This window comes from Phyllostomus hastatus, unplaced genomic scaffold, assembly GCF_019186645.2.
Source record: "Phyllostomus hastatus isolate PE091 unplaced genomic scaffold, TTU_PhHast_1.1 phas_contig_40, whole genome shotgun sequence".
Taxonomy (NCBI): domain Eukaryota; kingdom Metazoa; phylum Chordata; class Mammalia; order Chiroptera; family Phyllostomidae; genus Phyllostomus; species Phyllostomus hastatus.
In genome coordinates, this window is record NW_025333872.1 from 48,086,514 (window position 1) to 48,104,023 (window position 17,510).

The window sequence follows — 17,510 nt, forward strand, 5'->3', positions numbered from 1 at the left end:
CGGGTTTTTTGTGTTGTTTTTTTTTTTTGACAATGCCTTAACTCTTTCAATTATTAATCCTTTAGTATACACATCAGGCTCAAGTCCTCTAGGAAACTTCCTAACTTCCATGCTAAACAGTGGCCTTACTTTATACTCCACAGTGCAATATACACACCTGTATCACAGTACTTATCTTGTTAAACTTAATGTTTATACGCCTTCAAATGTCTATGAACTCTCTGAAGGCTGAGATAATGTTCCCAGGGCCTAGCATAGTGCCTGGTTCACCAAAGACTCCATAAATTTTGCATGAACAAAACTAAGATCTGGGTACACGTGCCTCTTTTCACCAAGTAGCTATATGCCTTAGGAAAAGATTTTGAGCTTCTCTAGTAGACAATTAAGTGCATTTAACCACAGAAGATGACCTTCTGTTCATCGCTAATATTCTTTGAATTTATTATGAAAATGTTAAACTAGACTGTTGTGGGAGGAACCTTGGCCAGCATAGCTCCTCTCGGCCACGGTGGATGAGAAAGAACTCATCCCAGACACAATCATGTTGTTCTGGTGGGAAAGGGGGTAGTGATTTCCTCTAGTGGGGAACACCCCAAACACTTCTCCCAAACAGCTTTTATTGGGAATGGTATGTGTAGGTGTATACAGCACACATGCATAGCTCATCAATCAATGTCAAAAGGCCATAGTCATACAAATACAGGCATTCTCTATAGATAACAATTGAAAGAACACAGAGATCTGTCATAGGTCAGGGTCTGTTAGTCATGCTGATGCCAGAGTTTACTCCTTATTCCTTGAACTTAAACATCCAGTTTATGTCACCAGAGCTATACAAAGCAAAGCAGAGCAACCTTCAAAGGATACAATGTATTTATCAGGCCTGATTCTCCCTAGATAGATGGGATTCAGTGCCTCTCACCCCATGTAAGAGACGACAGCAGCACCAGTGCTTTTGGTTACGCTGTCAGTGTGTCTAAGATAAGGGAAAGGGGCCATGAGCCACTAAGGAAACAGAACCTATCCTCCTGGCAGGAGCACATCCCCTGCCTCTCTCACTTCACCCTGCTTGGCCCAGGTGGATGACTGGTAAGCCAATGACAGGTAAGGTTCCTCAACGGAGGCACAACCTAAGACAGGCACAGTCATGAAGGGCCACCAGGGAAGGACTTAGGGGTCTACAGAGAAGGGGCAGAAAGACCCTCACCCCTCGGCTTTATCATAGCCTGAGTCCTCATTCTATCTGTAAAAAGTCTCCTAATCTCTTGGCTGCTCTGTTCCCCTCACCTGACTCAGCCTGAAAACAATGCCAGAGGCAGCTACAGCCTTGTACTGGAACAAACAGTTCCCAGGGATAAATCTGGCCTGAGAAAGAACATACACTTTTTCCTTTGAAGCCTGTTCTGCCTAGCATAACCCTGTTGATTACAGCGGCACCAGTGCCTTTGGTTATGCCGCCATAATGAGCAAAAAAAAGGGGAGATGTTGGGGACCACTCTGTGTGGTTTCAGAGACTGCAGCCCCACTCTGAAAGGGGCTAGTAAGTCTCCCTGGAAAACCAGGTAACACAGGTGGCAGACATGACTTGAGTCTAAAACCAAGGGTTCCCATGGGAATCAGGCCTATTAAATACATTGTATCCTCTGAAGCCTGCTCTGCTTTGCTTTGTATAGCCCTGGTGACATAAACTGGATATTTAAGTTCAAAGAATAAGGAGTAAACTCTTTGTCTCATGAAATATCTTAAAGACCCTCTGGCATCAGCATGACTAACAGACCCTGACCTATGACAGATCTCTGTGTTCTTTCAATTGTTATCTATAGAGAATGCCTGTATTTGTATGACTATGGCCTTTTGACATTGATTGATGAGCTATGCATGTGTGCTGTATACACCTACACACACCATTCCCAATAAAAGTTGTTTGGGAGAAGTGTTTGGGGTGTTCCCCACTAGAGGAAATCACTACCCCCTTTCCCACCAGAACAACATGATTGTGTCTGGGATGAGTTCTTTCTCATCCACCGTGGCCGAGAGGAGCTATGCTGACTAGGGTTCCTCCCACAGCCTAAGCCCACTCCGGTGGCATACTACTGACATGAATTATACTAATCTTACTATGTTGCAAGGTTAAAAAGTGGGTTTATTAAAAAAGTGGGTGCATTTTAAAGAGTTGTGTTTTATTTGGTATCTGAAACTCATTTTACATACATGTAAATCCAGAGAGGTATTTAAGCCATAAACATAAATTAAATTTGCAAAAAATAAAAGGTTTAAATACCAACTATGTGTCAGACATTATATGACATTTACATATCTAAGTTCATGAATGGCTCACAGCATCCGAGTTTTATTACCTTCATTTCACAGGAAAGAAGGTTGAGGTTCAAAAGTTACAAATGTCTTACCAAAGTCCACTTGGAAATTAGGATTTATGACTACAAAGTCTGTTATACATACTAATCCATGCAATCTTCCAAAAACAGAAGGGAAAAGAGCTGAACATTTAATGGACACTAGATTTGATCAAAATTGCTTTTGGTGACCAGATCAAGACTTAAATCAAAGCTTGTAAGGCCAGAGTCCTTTCTCTTTCCACTCTATCCAATCAAGAAGAAATTAAATATGGCATCCTAGGGGATTTGTGATTTTATTTTTTAAAAAGAAAGATAAATTTCCTTTCATTTTCCTGCTAGTGGTTACAGATTAAAATGAAAAGAAACGGCTTTAAAAATACCATTTTCTCCACAGTTCTGGTAACACAGGTATTTTAAAAGTACTTTTAAAGGCTATTTTAAAAGAACTTTTTTAGCCTATAATTAATTACAAACACTATTTATTATAAAATACATTTTCATCTTCTGCATATTCAACCATTACTTTCTTTTGAGCTATTGAGTTTTTCTTTAAAATTTCCTTTAAAAAATTGTGTGTTCACACCTGAGGAATTAAGCAGACACAGAATTTGCCCATTTTCAAATCTAGATAAGCAGAAATAAGAATACACAATAGTCTGTAGTAGGGTAAGCAACAAACATTATAGCTCAAATTCGTAACAAAAAAAATAGAGCTGAACTACTGTGAGGAAGAATATCTGAGAACAATTAAGTATATTAATTTCTTCCTACCTTACATTTTCCCTATAACACACTTATTGGAGAAGGGGGAATAAAAACAATATGGAAAACCGATATGCCTTCCACCAGTATCACCAAAACAGATCCAGAAAACAAAATGGGTTACTAATCAAACACATAGCAGCAAAGAACTTTTAAAATAGAAATAATGAAAATAAAATGAGTTTTATTAGGAATCCTACAGTCAGATGCTTTGAGGGAGTACATAGTAAGTAAAACACATATGAAGATTCAAATCTCAATTGTACCATTTTCTAGCTAGCTGTGTGAACCTGGACAAGCTCCCTCACACCCTCCCAAGCCCAGTTTCTTAATGTATAATATGAAACTACACAAGATTGTCATATTCATTAAATGAAAGAATGCAATTAAATGCTAAGTACAGTGCTTGCACAGGAATAACTATCATTTTGTTACCTGCAAAAAAGAAATGTCTCTTTTTAGGCCAATTGTTGACTCTTAAAGATAAAATAATAAATGCCAACAGGCTCATAGTATTCTACCTTAAGCTGATATATTTTGTCAGTGTTAAGGTCAAACTCTATCTTAACTAAAAGGTTTGACTAAAGACATCAATTGAAATCCATGCCCTCTGATTAAAGATTTTTTCATAAACCAGTCCTGTGGGCCCCTCTTCCACACAGCCTTAAAGTTGCCTGTGTCAATCCCAGAGCTTCTTCATTTTCCACGAGACCCTGTCTCGGGGCTCTCTGGGGGTCTCACCTCAGCCATGTGCATGTGTGGCTACCCTTGTAAAATTTATTTGAAAGCTAAATAGTAACTGTTGGTCTACCTGATTAAATTTATTTTTAGGATTGAATAAAGAGAAATTAACTTCAATATCCTAATCAAGATCCTTCTGTCCAATAAATACAATGATTTTGAGTTAGTAATCAAAAGATTATTATCCCACATTATTCAGATCTAATAATCATATTCTGAATTGCTTTTGGTCTTGGATTCTCCAAATTCTTTGAAAACTGAAAATAATATTTTAAAAAATATTAGACTTGCACAAGATTTCTTTTTATACCCTTCTATAGGCTTTTGTGATCTCAGAAAATGAGACTTTGAAAAGTAGGTAGCACAAAACTAAAAATCTCCCTTTTCATGTGAGATCAATAATGCTGTCTTAGAAGTAGAATAAATGTTTATTGTTAGCATTCACAAATATTAATAGGATTACCACTAAAAAACTGTTTTTGAAGAAAATACTTAACTATTCAATTGTACTTATATAGGTGAAATTAAATATATGTTCTCTTTACTAACAAAGTTTAATGTCCGTTTAAGGAAGATCCTCTCCGCCTACAAGATTTGGAACATTATTTGCTCAATTAAAAGTACAGTGCCTATCAATTTTATTTGAATACTGCTCTAAATATGGAATGTATTTTTTTTGAAATGTTGCAAATGACCTCTTTCACTGTCGGAAATTAAGTCAAAGCACATGAACATGGTCAGATTTTAATGTATCTCAATGAGACAAAACAGATATAATCAAATTGATAGCCTGATAGTTCTATCCAAACATATTCATTCTTTATGACCACCTACTGCACTCAACAAAATTGGTTTCAAAAACTCTAGCAAGTGGTCCAATACTATTTGTACCATGCCATCTCAGAATAAGTTTTATCACATTATGTGTAAGGCATTTCAACTAAGTTTTTCTTGAAGATAATAAGTTTCCTTCACTTAAAGTTATAGAAAGTCACAATCCAAACAAAAAAATATTAACTTTCAAACAACTAAATGTATTTAAAGAGTTTTCAACTCTTAGTCAAAAAGCAAACTTTTCTATGGAAGAGAAATAATAAATCCTCCTGCTGTCACTGACCATAATGGATAAATGGATATTTATCCATATGGACCTTTACAGCCTTTTAAGAAATACTCTGTAATTTAAAATCTAGTAGAACAAAAACATCTATTAAAAACTTTAAAAATGTTAGAGCTAAAAGTAAGTTTAAGAGGTTTCTAAGCTATGTTGAGGTATTAAAATTGGATTAGTAGTTTGTTAAATGGACACATATAACAATGACCATTTTTTAGCAATTCTCTACATTCTTGAATTTAAAAATATATGTAAGAAATGTCTTGAGTTACTAAATCAGTATGTTCTCAAAAAGAACAGAGAATAAAGCTAACTAAAATGATACAAAAAATAAAAATAAACCAAAACTCTTACAACGACTGGGATAATGGCTCTTTAGTTTGATACAAATTCAGTATGTGAAGGTCTTTGGAATTCTAACATAGAATTCTCAGCTCATACTTAGAAGAGTTATAACTAAATGCACTTACACATTTCACTTAAGATATTAAGAATTAACACAGATAACAGTGAAAAGAAAATTGCAAGCTATTCTGATTTTCAAAGATATGGCTATAAAATAAATGTGTGCATACGTGTATGTGCATCTTTGTGCCACAAAGAGAGCAATCCTTTACTACTGAATTTCCTTTTTATTCCTCTTCAAGTTTTAACAGTCTAAATTTACACAGAAGTAACCTATTTCCCAAATTTAAAAAATCCCTTACTAAAATTTTTCCTTAAACTCTTAGACAAGTAACATTACAAAACTTTACAGAACTACACTACAAGATGTTTAAAGATGTGATGAAAAGCACATTTAAAACTATTTTAAAAGGAGGTCAAATCTGACCTGTGGGCCATGAAGCACTACATTAACAGCTGTGCAGAAAGAAAAATGATAAGGTATGAAATGAGGGCTCAGAAACTAGGACCTTATCAGTCAGAGTATGATTCAAGCCCGTAAGACAAATTGCTCAGCAAGGCAAGTCCCCTTCCTGCTGTGACGAGGACAGAGCTGAATTTCCAATGCCACTGACTATCTCCCTCATCGTGTCTCTTAGACTTGATACCATTCAGCCGAAAAATGGCTTAAGTTCTGAAGCACCTACTACTTATTTTGAATACATTTTGTCAAAGTCACCAGCTAGAATAATTATCTTTGTCCTTTAACTGACAACTTGATGTTAAAAATAAAAGCCGTTGAAGGATAGTCACTAATAGGAACTATTGTATGTTGACACTTCATAACAAAGAACAATTATTTCTATCATAGGGTATTAATAAGTAAACTAAGTTTGTTATCTAAATCATTTTTAGTTTGCTTGGTTCTTACAAATAAAACACAAAAATTTAGCAAAGCCCACAAACGGTCTCACTTTAAATGCATACCTGAACACTGATGGACCTTTTCAGCAGTTCTTCTACAAAGTTCCAACTTGATTCCATTTGCCTCTAAGAAAGAAGAAAATATTACTGCATCAAAATTGCTGCTCTGAATTGTAAGTTAAATTATGGTATAGCGAGTTAAGTGTGAAGTACATTTTGTCAAGCATCAGACTTTACTACAACTTCTTGAATGTCTATAAGTAGTTTGGCAGAGTTGGTGGAGACTCGGTAGAAAAATTTTACAACTATTCCAGTCCAATATAAACTTCACAAGGAGTTGTTTCATTAAACAGTGGTACCTCTATAAAATAACAAATGCTTTAACAAATATTAAATTTTTGCTGTCAGATGCAATCTAACAGGAAGAAAAAAACTTTTATGTATTTTTTTGGAATATTTATGCCCTGAGTATTCTTCATTATTCTGCACTTTACCCACCACAGACCTTTCCCTTCATTTCATGAGTAACAGCCTCAAGACAGTTTACTCTGGTAAACAAGTAACTAATGTATGAACACAGAAAATAAAAAAATTTTACACAGTGCCACTCATACTTAAGTAATGGTGTCTTACCTGGCAACCTCAACTGTCTGGAAGATTCCCCACAGTATGAAAACCAAAATGGACTTTCACAGAACCAAATATTTCACAAAGGCTAGGAACTGAAAATGACCACTTTTCCAATAGGAAAGCCTGCAGACCTCCTCAGGATACAGAGCTCACCTGACAACAGCACTGCGCACACCATATACTGATGCCAGGAGACTAACATGTCCCGATTCCACGGGGAGAGGATCAGAGCCTCCACATTTGGTACTTTTCTTCATCTCTGCACTATGTACCCTGGCTAGTTTTAATTTAGATCCTTTCCCTGTAACAAACCAAAACCTGAGTATAATAGCATTCAGTGAGTTCTATAAGTCCAAGTAAATTACATAGTTTTAGGAATCCCTGAGCTTGCGGTTGTCAGAAATGAGGGCAGTCTTGAGGACTGTTCCCTGAAATTTGGGAGTTGGCCCTAAAATGTTCGCCAAAAGGAGACCATTTTGTTCTAACAATACTATATGTACATTGTGTTAGAGTCTTTACATTACTTCCTCAAGAAAAAAAAGTCTTTCCCATTTGAAAGATAACATAATTAAGCCTCAGAAAGATCATGTATATACAAGTCATGGTGTGGATTCAAATCCAAGTTGGTCTGGCTCCAAAGCCAATGTCCCTTCCATTATACCAAGTTATCAGTAACTGGTTTTCTTTTCCAAACAAGCCTTACTTCACCTTTTGAGCAATTTACTTTTATATCATTCTTTACAGAGAAAATGTCACCACTAGTCCCAAATACACAGGACATGATAGGGTTGATGCTTTTAGCTTTATAATTTGATAGTGTTAATGCGTATATTTCAATTATTCTGTTCTATAAAGCCCATTGAATCACCTGAGTTATAAAATAGTAGTGTAAATTCTTACCCAAAGAATTTCAACTCTATGGATCAGTATTGTGGCTCTAATGTAAAACAAAAATACCCCATAACCCAGAGGACAGAAGAGCAACCATATCATGCCAAAATCAAGACTGAGTAAGAAGAAACTATGTATTAAAGGAATACAGCTATTTCTTCCTCAAGAAAGCTTAACCTAGAGCAGCTACAGTATTTTTTCTATATATTGTTATAAGTAGCTTAACTCCCCTGAGAGAAAAAAAGTATGAAGTCATCGATTTGGGCTATTTTATATCTCTTATCCCAATATCGAAACTAAACACCAACTGAGGCTTCAGCACAGCAGTAATTCCACGAGAAATGTAAAAGAGGTCCCCAAGCCTCCACTTCCAGTAAACTAGGTGACCTGGTTCCACTCTCATTTTAAGGTTACATTTCACACCTTTCACCTTCTCACCATTTCAGATGTTTCAAAGCAGAGCCTCAGCTGGCCTGACTGACTGTACTATGCATGAGTAGGGATAGCCTGATGCTTGCAATGCTCAAAAGTGATTTTTCTCCTTAAACGATATTTGCTTTTTAAACAGATGATTAGGATTGTGCGAGAATAACACACCTTTATCTACGTTGAAAAAAGCATTAGGCAGAAATATATGAAAACCTAAAGCCTCTAGTATGAGAACCAAATTTTCTTATAGACCTACAGTAAGCAATTAGCAAGTTTATGATTTAAATCCACATATAGCAAAAGTCCATGTACAGAAATTTTTTAAATAAAAAAAATTAACTATATCTGAAACCTGTTTAAAATGTAAAGATTTCACATTCAACTTCAGGGCAAAGAAGTTTACATTCAAAAACTGAAACATCTCTATAGTTAACACAAGACCAGAGATATTTCTTTCCTGCAGGACACACGACTAACCATTATTACTTCACATCATCCTCTCACACCAGATAACTCTTTAACGGAATAAAGCACATTTGACACATAACCACTTTCTTTATGGTAGCTGGTTATGCTAATACATCTAAAAGAGAAAAAAATTCAGGTAATTTTCAAAATTCTAATCTAAATATATACAAAATCCAAATTAGCATCTTATATAAACTCCGATAGGTCACTATGCCTCTGTAGATTAGATTACATGATTTATAAACCAAATAAGACACTTTTGAGAGTAAAAGGAAAAACCAACCAGATGGGATGAGGGGATGGCAGGCATACACTGGGACTGTTCAAGGCCAAACTGGTGGACATGGTCACCCTAGCAAAGACCTTTCTGCAGAAGTTTTCCGTAGGAGAACTCTAATATCGAGCTTTGGTGATAAAAATATGGGAAAGTACACACTCTGTACTTCAGTTTCTATAGCTGTAATATGTATACCTTACCCTCTCATTTCACAGTGCTTCACTGAGATAAAACTGAACAGTCCCCGTGAGATATTAAACGATTTGCAAATACAATATGCTAAAGGTATGACCCCTGGTGAAAACTATTACTATGGACAGCTTGAGTTTTTCTTTAAAAGCCATTAAAAAGTCCAGAAATATTTGACTCTTCGAGGGCTCATAACTAAAAGCCCTCGATATTTGACACATACACATGCACACGCACATTGTACATCTTTATTATCTGTACCATAAGAAAGGTTCTTTTTCAAACATCATAGCTCCTTCCTCTGAAAACATTTTACATAACTTAAGAAATTAAGATTTTATAAAACATGTATCTTGGCAAAAAAAATCACAAGAACTGCTGAAAAATATTAAAACACAAAGGTTAAGCTATTTTAAATACAGAAAACTCATTTACTATCTTGATTCAGCTAGTAAAAGCAATGATCTCCTATGGACTTCTCTGTGTGAAATAGAACAATGATTTCAGCAATGCTACTGTGGGTGTTTGTCCTAGTACAATTCAATATTACAACAGTAGCAGTAATTACACATATTAATATAGCTACTGGGGTTCAACAGCAACCACTACTGAAAAATACCAATCACTCAAAACAGTGCAGTTCCAACAAGCATTAACAGCCTGAAAACATGAAAAAAGAGGCAATACAATCTGTTTCATGTGTATCCTATCATTAGCACTTATTATTATAATAGGGACTCAGAAGTACTTAACTAATTACCATATTTACTTATACCAATTCAAATCAGAAATATGTTCTTAGAAGAATTAAGGTTGGAAAAGAAATAAAGTGCTAAGACCTTAGAATTATAGGTAGATTTTTGTTGACTTCTTTTAATTTTGTTCTAATATTCTTGGTAATTAAGATGTGAAACATTATCATGTTAACTCCACAAAAATAATCAATAGAAGGGATACTACAGTAATAATGGTAATTGCTAACATTTAGTGAGTATTTACTGTGTATCAGCATGGTAAGGACTATGTAGAGAAACAGGGACATACAATCCTTCTCTATGAGAAGTTCCTTCATTTGACCTCATCCAGTGTAGGACAGAATTCTTTTCTAAAGGGTGTTATTTCCTTTTCTCTCTCACACTAATGTGAGAGAGAAACATCAATTAGTTGCCTCTCCTATGCGCCTTGAATGAGGACCGAAACTGCAACCCAGACATGTGCCCTGACATAACTGAACCAACACGCTTTCACCTTGCGGGACAATGCCCAACCCACTGCGCCACACCAGCCAGGGCCATGGTAGAACTCTCAAAAACACTGATATTAAGCTGCGTATGAACATTTCACAGCACTTTCTGACTCTACTTTAATTTATCTTGGGATCCCCTTAACAGAGCTTTTATTTTTAGAGGGATCATTTAGAGGACCTCACGAGGCCTTTCCATTTCGATGACACAATGTCAATACAAATGACCCTCAGATTCCATGGAGATTTCTCAGCCTACTGTGCTCCATATTCCAAAAAAAAAGGGAAATCTGTCAAGTCCAGCAAGAAACATGTTTCATAAAGAAATACGGGATGAAAGCCAGAAAACTTTTTAAAATAAGGATTCCCAAACTCCAAACAGATTACTAAGTCAGGATCTCAGAGTTGAGACCCAGAAACCTGAATTTTAAAAACTCAAAGGGAGGTCTCATGATCAGCCAGGTTTAAGACCCACTCCCAGAAAAATAAGACCAATTTTGAAAATACAGACACACTGGTTTCAAGATTCTAGATGTTTATTTCATGGAACTGATGAAATGACATAATACTATGTTATTCATTTCTGAACATGGAAGAAATTATATACAAATAGGGTTTCAAATAAATACATCTACCAGCTGGTTTTATTCACAGCAATTTTTAAATAACACAGTAAAAATGTTTCTGTAAAATCTGTCACTCTATTTGAAGTAAACTTCATGGTTGTTTAATAGATGAAAATAACTTTTGCAAAAAGTTTCTATGATGAAGTGTTATTTTGAGGAAATAATTTTATCAAATGATTCACAAAACCTACTGATTCATTTCTGGAGAAATATGCTTTCTGGCTGGCAATCTTACCAATTTTGGAAATAAAGGGAATCTTCTAAAAATCTATTCCTGTGGTCTCTGCATGAGGGAACAGAGGCCCAGAAAGGTTTAAGTAATTCACTGAAGGTAGTACAACTACTTAGCAAAAGAAACAGGATGAGATCCTAACTCTTCAAATTGTTTTTCTTAATAAAAACATAAAGATTATGATTTTTCAAGTTGTCTACAGCTTCTAGATTCAAAGCTAAATATATCTTTGTAGGCTTATTACCTGTTTCTGCTTTCTAATTTGTCTACCAAAAGAATGTATTAATTGGTAATATAAGAAAGTTAAAAAAAAATAAAATCTTACCGTTTCATCGGGTGCTCCATGGCGATCAAACTGGTAAAGTGATGCTACATGAGTGATAATCCACCAACTAAAACCTAACGGATCCTTGGGCTGGATGGCAGGCGTAGAAGGTCTTCTTTGCTCACTTGGCTTTTCAAAGAGTGTTTTAAGTAGTTTATTCAACCAGTTCCAAAATGACTATAGAAACAGAAGTGATATGATTCCATTAAAATAGACACTGGTCCAATAGCCTTTGATTTGGGCTTTCCCTCTGTTTTAATAATGAAATATACATGCCAAAGAGAATGTAAAACAAATACGTAAAACTTAAAGAACAGTAATTTTAAAAACCCCTGTTAAGAATTTGAAAATGAATAGTATTTTAGAAAGATCCTACATGTTGCTATGTTCCCACATCACCTCTTTGTCTCCCAACCTGGGTAACCATTATCCCAACTTTCACAATAAATCATTCCTGTTTTTTGAAAGTTTTGCCATATATGTATGTAAGCTCAAATCACATATTTCTGGCTTTACTTCTTATTGTTTGGCTTTCTTTTAATGCATGTTTTTATTTTTCTATAAATGCTTTTACTAAATTTATTGGAGTGACATTGGTTAATAAAATTGGATAGGTTTCAGGTGTACAATTCTGTAATACATCATCTGCATATTATGCGTTCATCACCACAGGTCAAATCACCTTCCATCACCACTTATTCACACTTTGCCTTCATTCCTCTTCTACCTCCTCCCTCTCCCTCCCTGTGGTAATCACCATTCTGTTATCTGTGTGTTTATTTTGTTTTTTGCTTAATCCCTTTACTTTTACCCATCTCCCCAATTCTCACCTCCTCTGACAGCTGTCTGCTCTTGAATCTGAGTCTATTTTGTTTGTTAGTTTATTTTGTTCATTGGATTCTACCTATAAATAAACCCACATGGTATTTGTCTTTCTCTAACTGGCTTATTTCACTTAGCATAATACTCTTCAGGTCCATCCATGATATTGGAAAGGGTAAGATTTCTTTTTCATGGCCAAGTAGTATTCCATTGTGTAACTGTAACACTACTTTTTTATCTACCCATTTATGATAGCACTTGGGCTGCTTCCAAATCTTGGCTGTTGTAAATAATGCTGCAATGAACCCAAGAGTGCATGTATTCTTTTGAATTAGTGTTTTGGGTTTCTTTGGATATATTCACAGAAATGGAATAGCTGGGTCATAAAGCAGTTCCATTTTTAATTTTTTTGAGGTAACTCCATACTGCTTTCCACCAATCCGCATTCCTGCTAACAGTACACAGGGGTTCCTTTTTCTCCACACACTCACCAACACTTACTGTTGATTTATTAATGATGGTCATTTTGACAGGTGTGAGGTGGTATCACATTGTGGTTTCTATTTGCATTTCTCTAATGATTAGTGACCCTGAGCATATTTTCATATGTCTATTGGCCACCTTCATGTTCTCTCTGGATTAAGTGTCTATTAAGTGGCCTGTTTCTATTCTTCAGTAACTTGCCTCTTTTCCTCAACATTATGTTTCTAAGATTCATCCAAATTAATGAGTATAACCATAGTTCAACAGAATATTCTGATGTATGGCTACATGATAAAACCATTTACCTGATGTACTGTTGTTAAACATTTGATGAGTTTTAGTAAGACTTTTTTCTAAGTTGTTGTCCATTTCACATATTTACATTATTAGGCATAAGGCTGTTGACAATATCTCAACTCTTACTATCTGTGGAATCTATAGTTATGTTCTTTATTTCTAACATTGACTCTATAATCACCTCAAGAAAGATTAGCCAATTTTAATAATCTTTCTAAAGATCTAATTTTTAACTGTTCTGATCTTTTTTATTGGTTTGATCATTTTTATTATTTTCAATCTCAAAAATTTTTGCTAGTTTTATTTGCTACCTATTACTTTCTTTGGGTTTATTAGAAAAGAATTTTTCTCCCTAATTTCTTAACTCATTAATTTCCATATTTTCCTCTAACATTTGTATTTACAGTTATAAATTTCCTTCTTTATGTCCTTAGCTACAGTCCCAAAGCTTCTAAGAGTATGCTAGTTATTTCCTGTAAAAACATGTTTTACTTGTAAGTTACTTAGAAGTATATTTCAATATCTGTAAGCATATGTATTCCTCTTCGTAGTTGCCAATTTTTATTTTCTATATTTAGCACCATGTTATTAGCCATATAGAATTTTTAATGTTTTATCTTCCTGGTAAATTGTACCTTTTATCAGTATGAAGTGACTTAATGCTTTTATTGGTTTTAAAGTCTAGTTTTCTCCAATATTAGTTTTATACATTACCTATCATATATATATATATATATATATATATATATATACACATACACACGTGTATATATATACATATATTTATTTATTTTAATTCTGAAACCTGTATTGTTTTAGATTATTTTTGGTAAACAGCATCTGTTCTAACTGTATATATTTAAAATGAGCATTTAGTAGTCCATTTGCAGTTAATGCAGTATTATTTACTTTTAAAACTACCATTTTTTTCTGTATTTCTATTTATACACCTAATTTTTCCACCAATACCTCCTTCTTGCCTTCCTTTGGATTGAATATTTATTTTATTTTTCCCCCTCTTCCAGCTTGTAAGTCAGCTTTCTCTTCTTATAGTAATTACCTCAGAAATAATAGCATATGTTCAAGTAATATGTTCAATCATTGACCTGATTGCAGAAAATGTCCCTTTCTCAGGGGGAAAACTTCAAATCCCATTCAGTATTCTCCTCCCTCATTATAGGGATGAGGGGCCGGGCAGAGGGTAGGGAAAATTAAATATTCCTTTTGACAAGAATTATAGTGTACACACAATTTCTTTAAAAAATAAATAAACAAACAAACTGAGTACACTGTATAAAGCAATACTGTCAATTTTTAAAACCCTTGTATAAGAGGAAAAAAGAAACCTGTTTTCAGCAGTCTGGAGCACTCCAAACAACAGATTCTATGAGTCTTGCTTAGCCTACTGTCAGCATTCTCTGAAACCATTAATTCCCAGGTAGACAAGCAGAGAAACTTCCTTGTTCCTCCTGAAACTTTCAGTTGCTTTTTCTGTTTTTCTCTCTCAGCTAATCCACATCCATCTCGGTCCCCAAAGCACATGTGAGATAGTACAAAGAGTAATTTTTAACTTGCTTCTTTACTGTCCTAGAAGAACATTTTTGTGGTTTCCTTTTGGTTTGGACACTTTTCCTTAGTCTTGAGCTTTTTATTAAGGGAGGGTCTCATAGTTATAGTCCATATAGTCTCCAGAGAGCAAGAGGTAGGACCTAAGAGCCTTTTCCCTAAGCTGAGAGCTGGTTCTGTTGTGCCATATTGTTAATTCATTCCATTCCAGAGGCTGCCAGTCCGAGATCAGGGTGTCAGGCATGGTCAGGGGAGGCTCCTCTTCTGGATCACAGACATATAGTTGTGTCTGCACAAGAAAAAAGGCTTTTTGAGTCTTTTTAAATGCTCCATGGTTGTCTGGTTTTTATGTCGTTTTTGAGAAGTCTAGTGCAGGTCAAATTATTTTGCTATTGTAAGTTATTGGGTGCTTTTGCCTGGAGGATTTGAAGATCTCCTAGAGAACTTGACATTTTCTGTATGTTTAAAGTCAAATAGTTTTAGTAGGCTATGTCTCAGCATGGATTATTTGGAGTTAATCTGTCCAGTTATCCAGAAGATTTAGTTCCTCTTTTATTTCTGAAACATTTTCTTGGATTCATCCATTGTTTTAAATGTTTGTTATATCCCACTGCTTTTTCTTCTTTAGGGACTCCATTTAAACAAAAGGATATTCTTTTCCTATCTTCCATTTCAACCATTTTCTCTCTAACCTTTTACCCTCCCTTATCTCATTTTTATTCCTTTGGTTGCCTTTATTCCATGCCCTTTATTAAATTTTCTCTTTTGTTTTTTTTTATTGTTGTTCAAGTATAGCTATCTCCATTTCTCCCCTACCACTTCTTCCCCACCTTCCTCCCCGCCCCCTTTAATCCTACCCCTCTTTGGCTTTGTCCATGGGTCTTTTATGCATGTTCCTTGATGGCCTGCCCCACTCCCTTCTGGTTACTGTCAGTTTGTTCTTTATTTCAATGTCTCTGGTTATATTTTGCTTGCTTGTTTGTTTTGTTGATTACATTGCACTTATACACAAAAATAAGCCCCTTAACTAAATTTTCATTTGAGTCTGTTCTCCTTGGGAATCTTCTAATTTAGTGAATTCTAAAATGATTTTTATTTCCACTTCTCTCCTACATTCAGTTTACTTCATTCATTCCTGGCTTTTGGTCTATTTATTTTAACAATGGAATATCTTATTCAAGGTGTTTTTTTTACAAACTCGAATAAATATTTCTGTATTTAATCCCATCTAAAGTATTGTCTTGCAATTTTCTTCTGCTTTATAATTGTTTCTGGGAGAGAGGGTATCATCAGTGAAAGTGTATCAATTGTGTCTTCTAGTAACTTTAGAAAGACCTCTTTGCTTCCCTTCTTTTTACTTTGTAGAATCGGACTACCTTTTTTTTTTTTTTTAAGATTCCTAGCTCAGTGATCCCTCTTTTGTCAATGTATCAAAGTCCCATTCTTCACTGGGTTTTATTTATTTATTATTTATTATTTACTTATTTTGTAGTGGTGGTGATGGAGGAGAGTTTGGGTTTTTGTTATTTGTGTCTCTTTTGTTTTACAAGACCCTACATATTCTGCTTTTACTTCCCATCACTTTCACCACTCAGTCACCAAGGGGAAGCTTCCTTTCCCCTTTATTCTCCAGAAGGGTTAGTTCCAAAGACTGCCTCCTCAAGCCACACACACACTTTTAAGTTCCTATTCTATGATCAGTTCTGTGATCAACGAGGAAGCTTTTCAGTTATTTTCACAATCTGGCCATGGTTTTAGACCAACTTTATGACTACTACTAGCTCCCTTCTCTCTTCTGAGCAATTTTTCTCATGACCCTTGCCTGCTAGAAAGTTTTGAGGTAGAGCTTTGGTGATGTTTACTTTTAATTTATAGCTTTAAGTATTCCTATCCTGTAGTTATGCAGTCAACATGCTTTTTACATGTGTAGTTTTATTTGTTCTTACTGTTCTATATTCTGGGGGAAGTTAGGTGGGAGGCTGTAGGTTTAAGTATCCACCCATTGTCCATGGTTATTGACAATGTCATTGGTTTAGAAGTCACTGGCTTGAAATTTGTAGCACCATCTACGCACCATGAACTCACTGGTTTTAAATAACAAAAATTTTAAACGGCAATATACCACAGTCAAAGGCAATTTTCCTTAACAATTTAGTTGAGTTTTGAGTTCATCCTTTTGGGAGGTCAGATTTAGGAATACTTGGGTATATTAGTAGGCTACTGACTTAGGTCAACTCTAAGCTTTATCTTCTATGCTTGCACCTTACATGTATGAAAGCTAATGTTCAAGTTTACATAATTTAGCAACTGCATCTAAGTTGATGAGACAGTTTCAGTATTCATCTGACCTGAGTTCCCACCAATTATTAGTATATGGCCTCAATACTTCTTATTTTCTGCAAGCTAACAGACACACTTAAAATGCTACTACAGGCTACCCAGCATGATTAAATTAGGTTATTTTTTTTAAGCAGGAAGATCAAACTGTCTTACCGTCAAGAATATAAACAAACAAACAAACAAACTCCTAACTTGCCTTGCAAAATAAAATGGCCTTGAAATCTGAAAATATAACTTATTTTAGTAGTATTTAAAAAATGAAATGGCCTCAGACATTTATTATTTTAAGATAAGTCTGGTTATGGCATAAAATGAAGAACATATAAATCATTTAGGTTAAGCACTATGTATCACTATGCAAATTTCTACAATTCGTATTTTCAATTTATGCCTACATTTCTATTTAAAAT

General features: G+C 35.0%; 1 protein-coding gene across 1 annotated transcript in view; it reads right to left on the bottom strand.

Annotated features, from left to right (window-relative positions):
* The window catches only part of MMS22L (MMS22 like, DNA repair protein), a 116,675-nt gene that overhangs the window by 81,776 nt on the left and 17,389 nt on the right, over nucleotides 1-17,510 (bottom strand). Inside the window, exons 10-11 of the mRNA XM_045843239.1 lie at nucleotides 11,593-11,769; nucleotides 6,346-6,408 (exon numbers count right to left, since the gene is read on the bottom strand). Of these exons, the coding sequence (XP_045699195.1) occupies nucleotides 6,346-6,408; nucleotides 11,593-11,769 (240 nt within the window). The remainder of the gene's footprint in view (nucleotides 1-6,345; nucleotides 6,409-11,592; nucleotides 11,770-17,510) is intronic.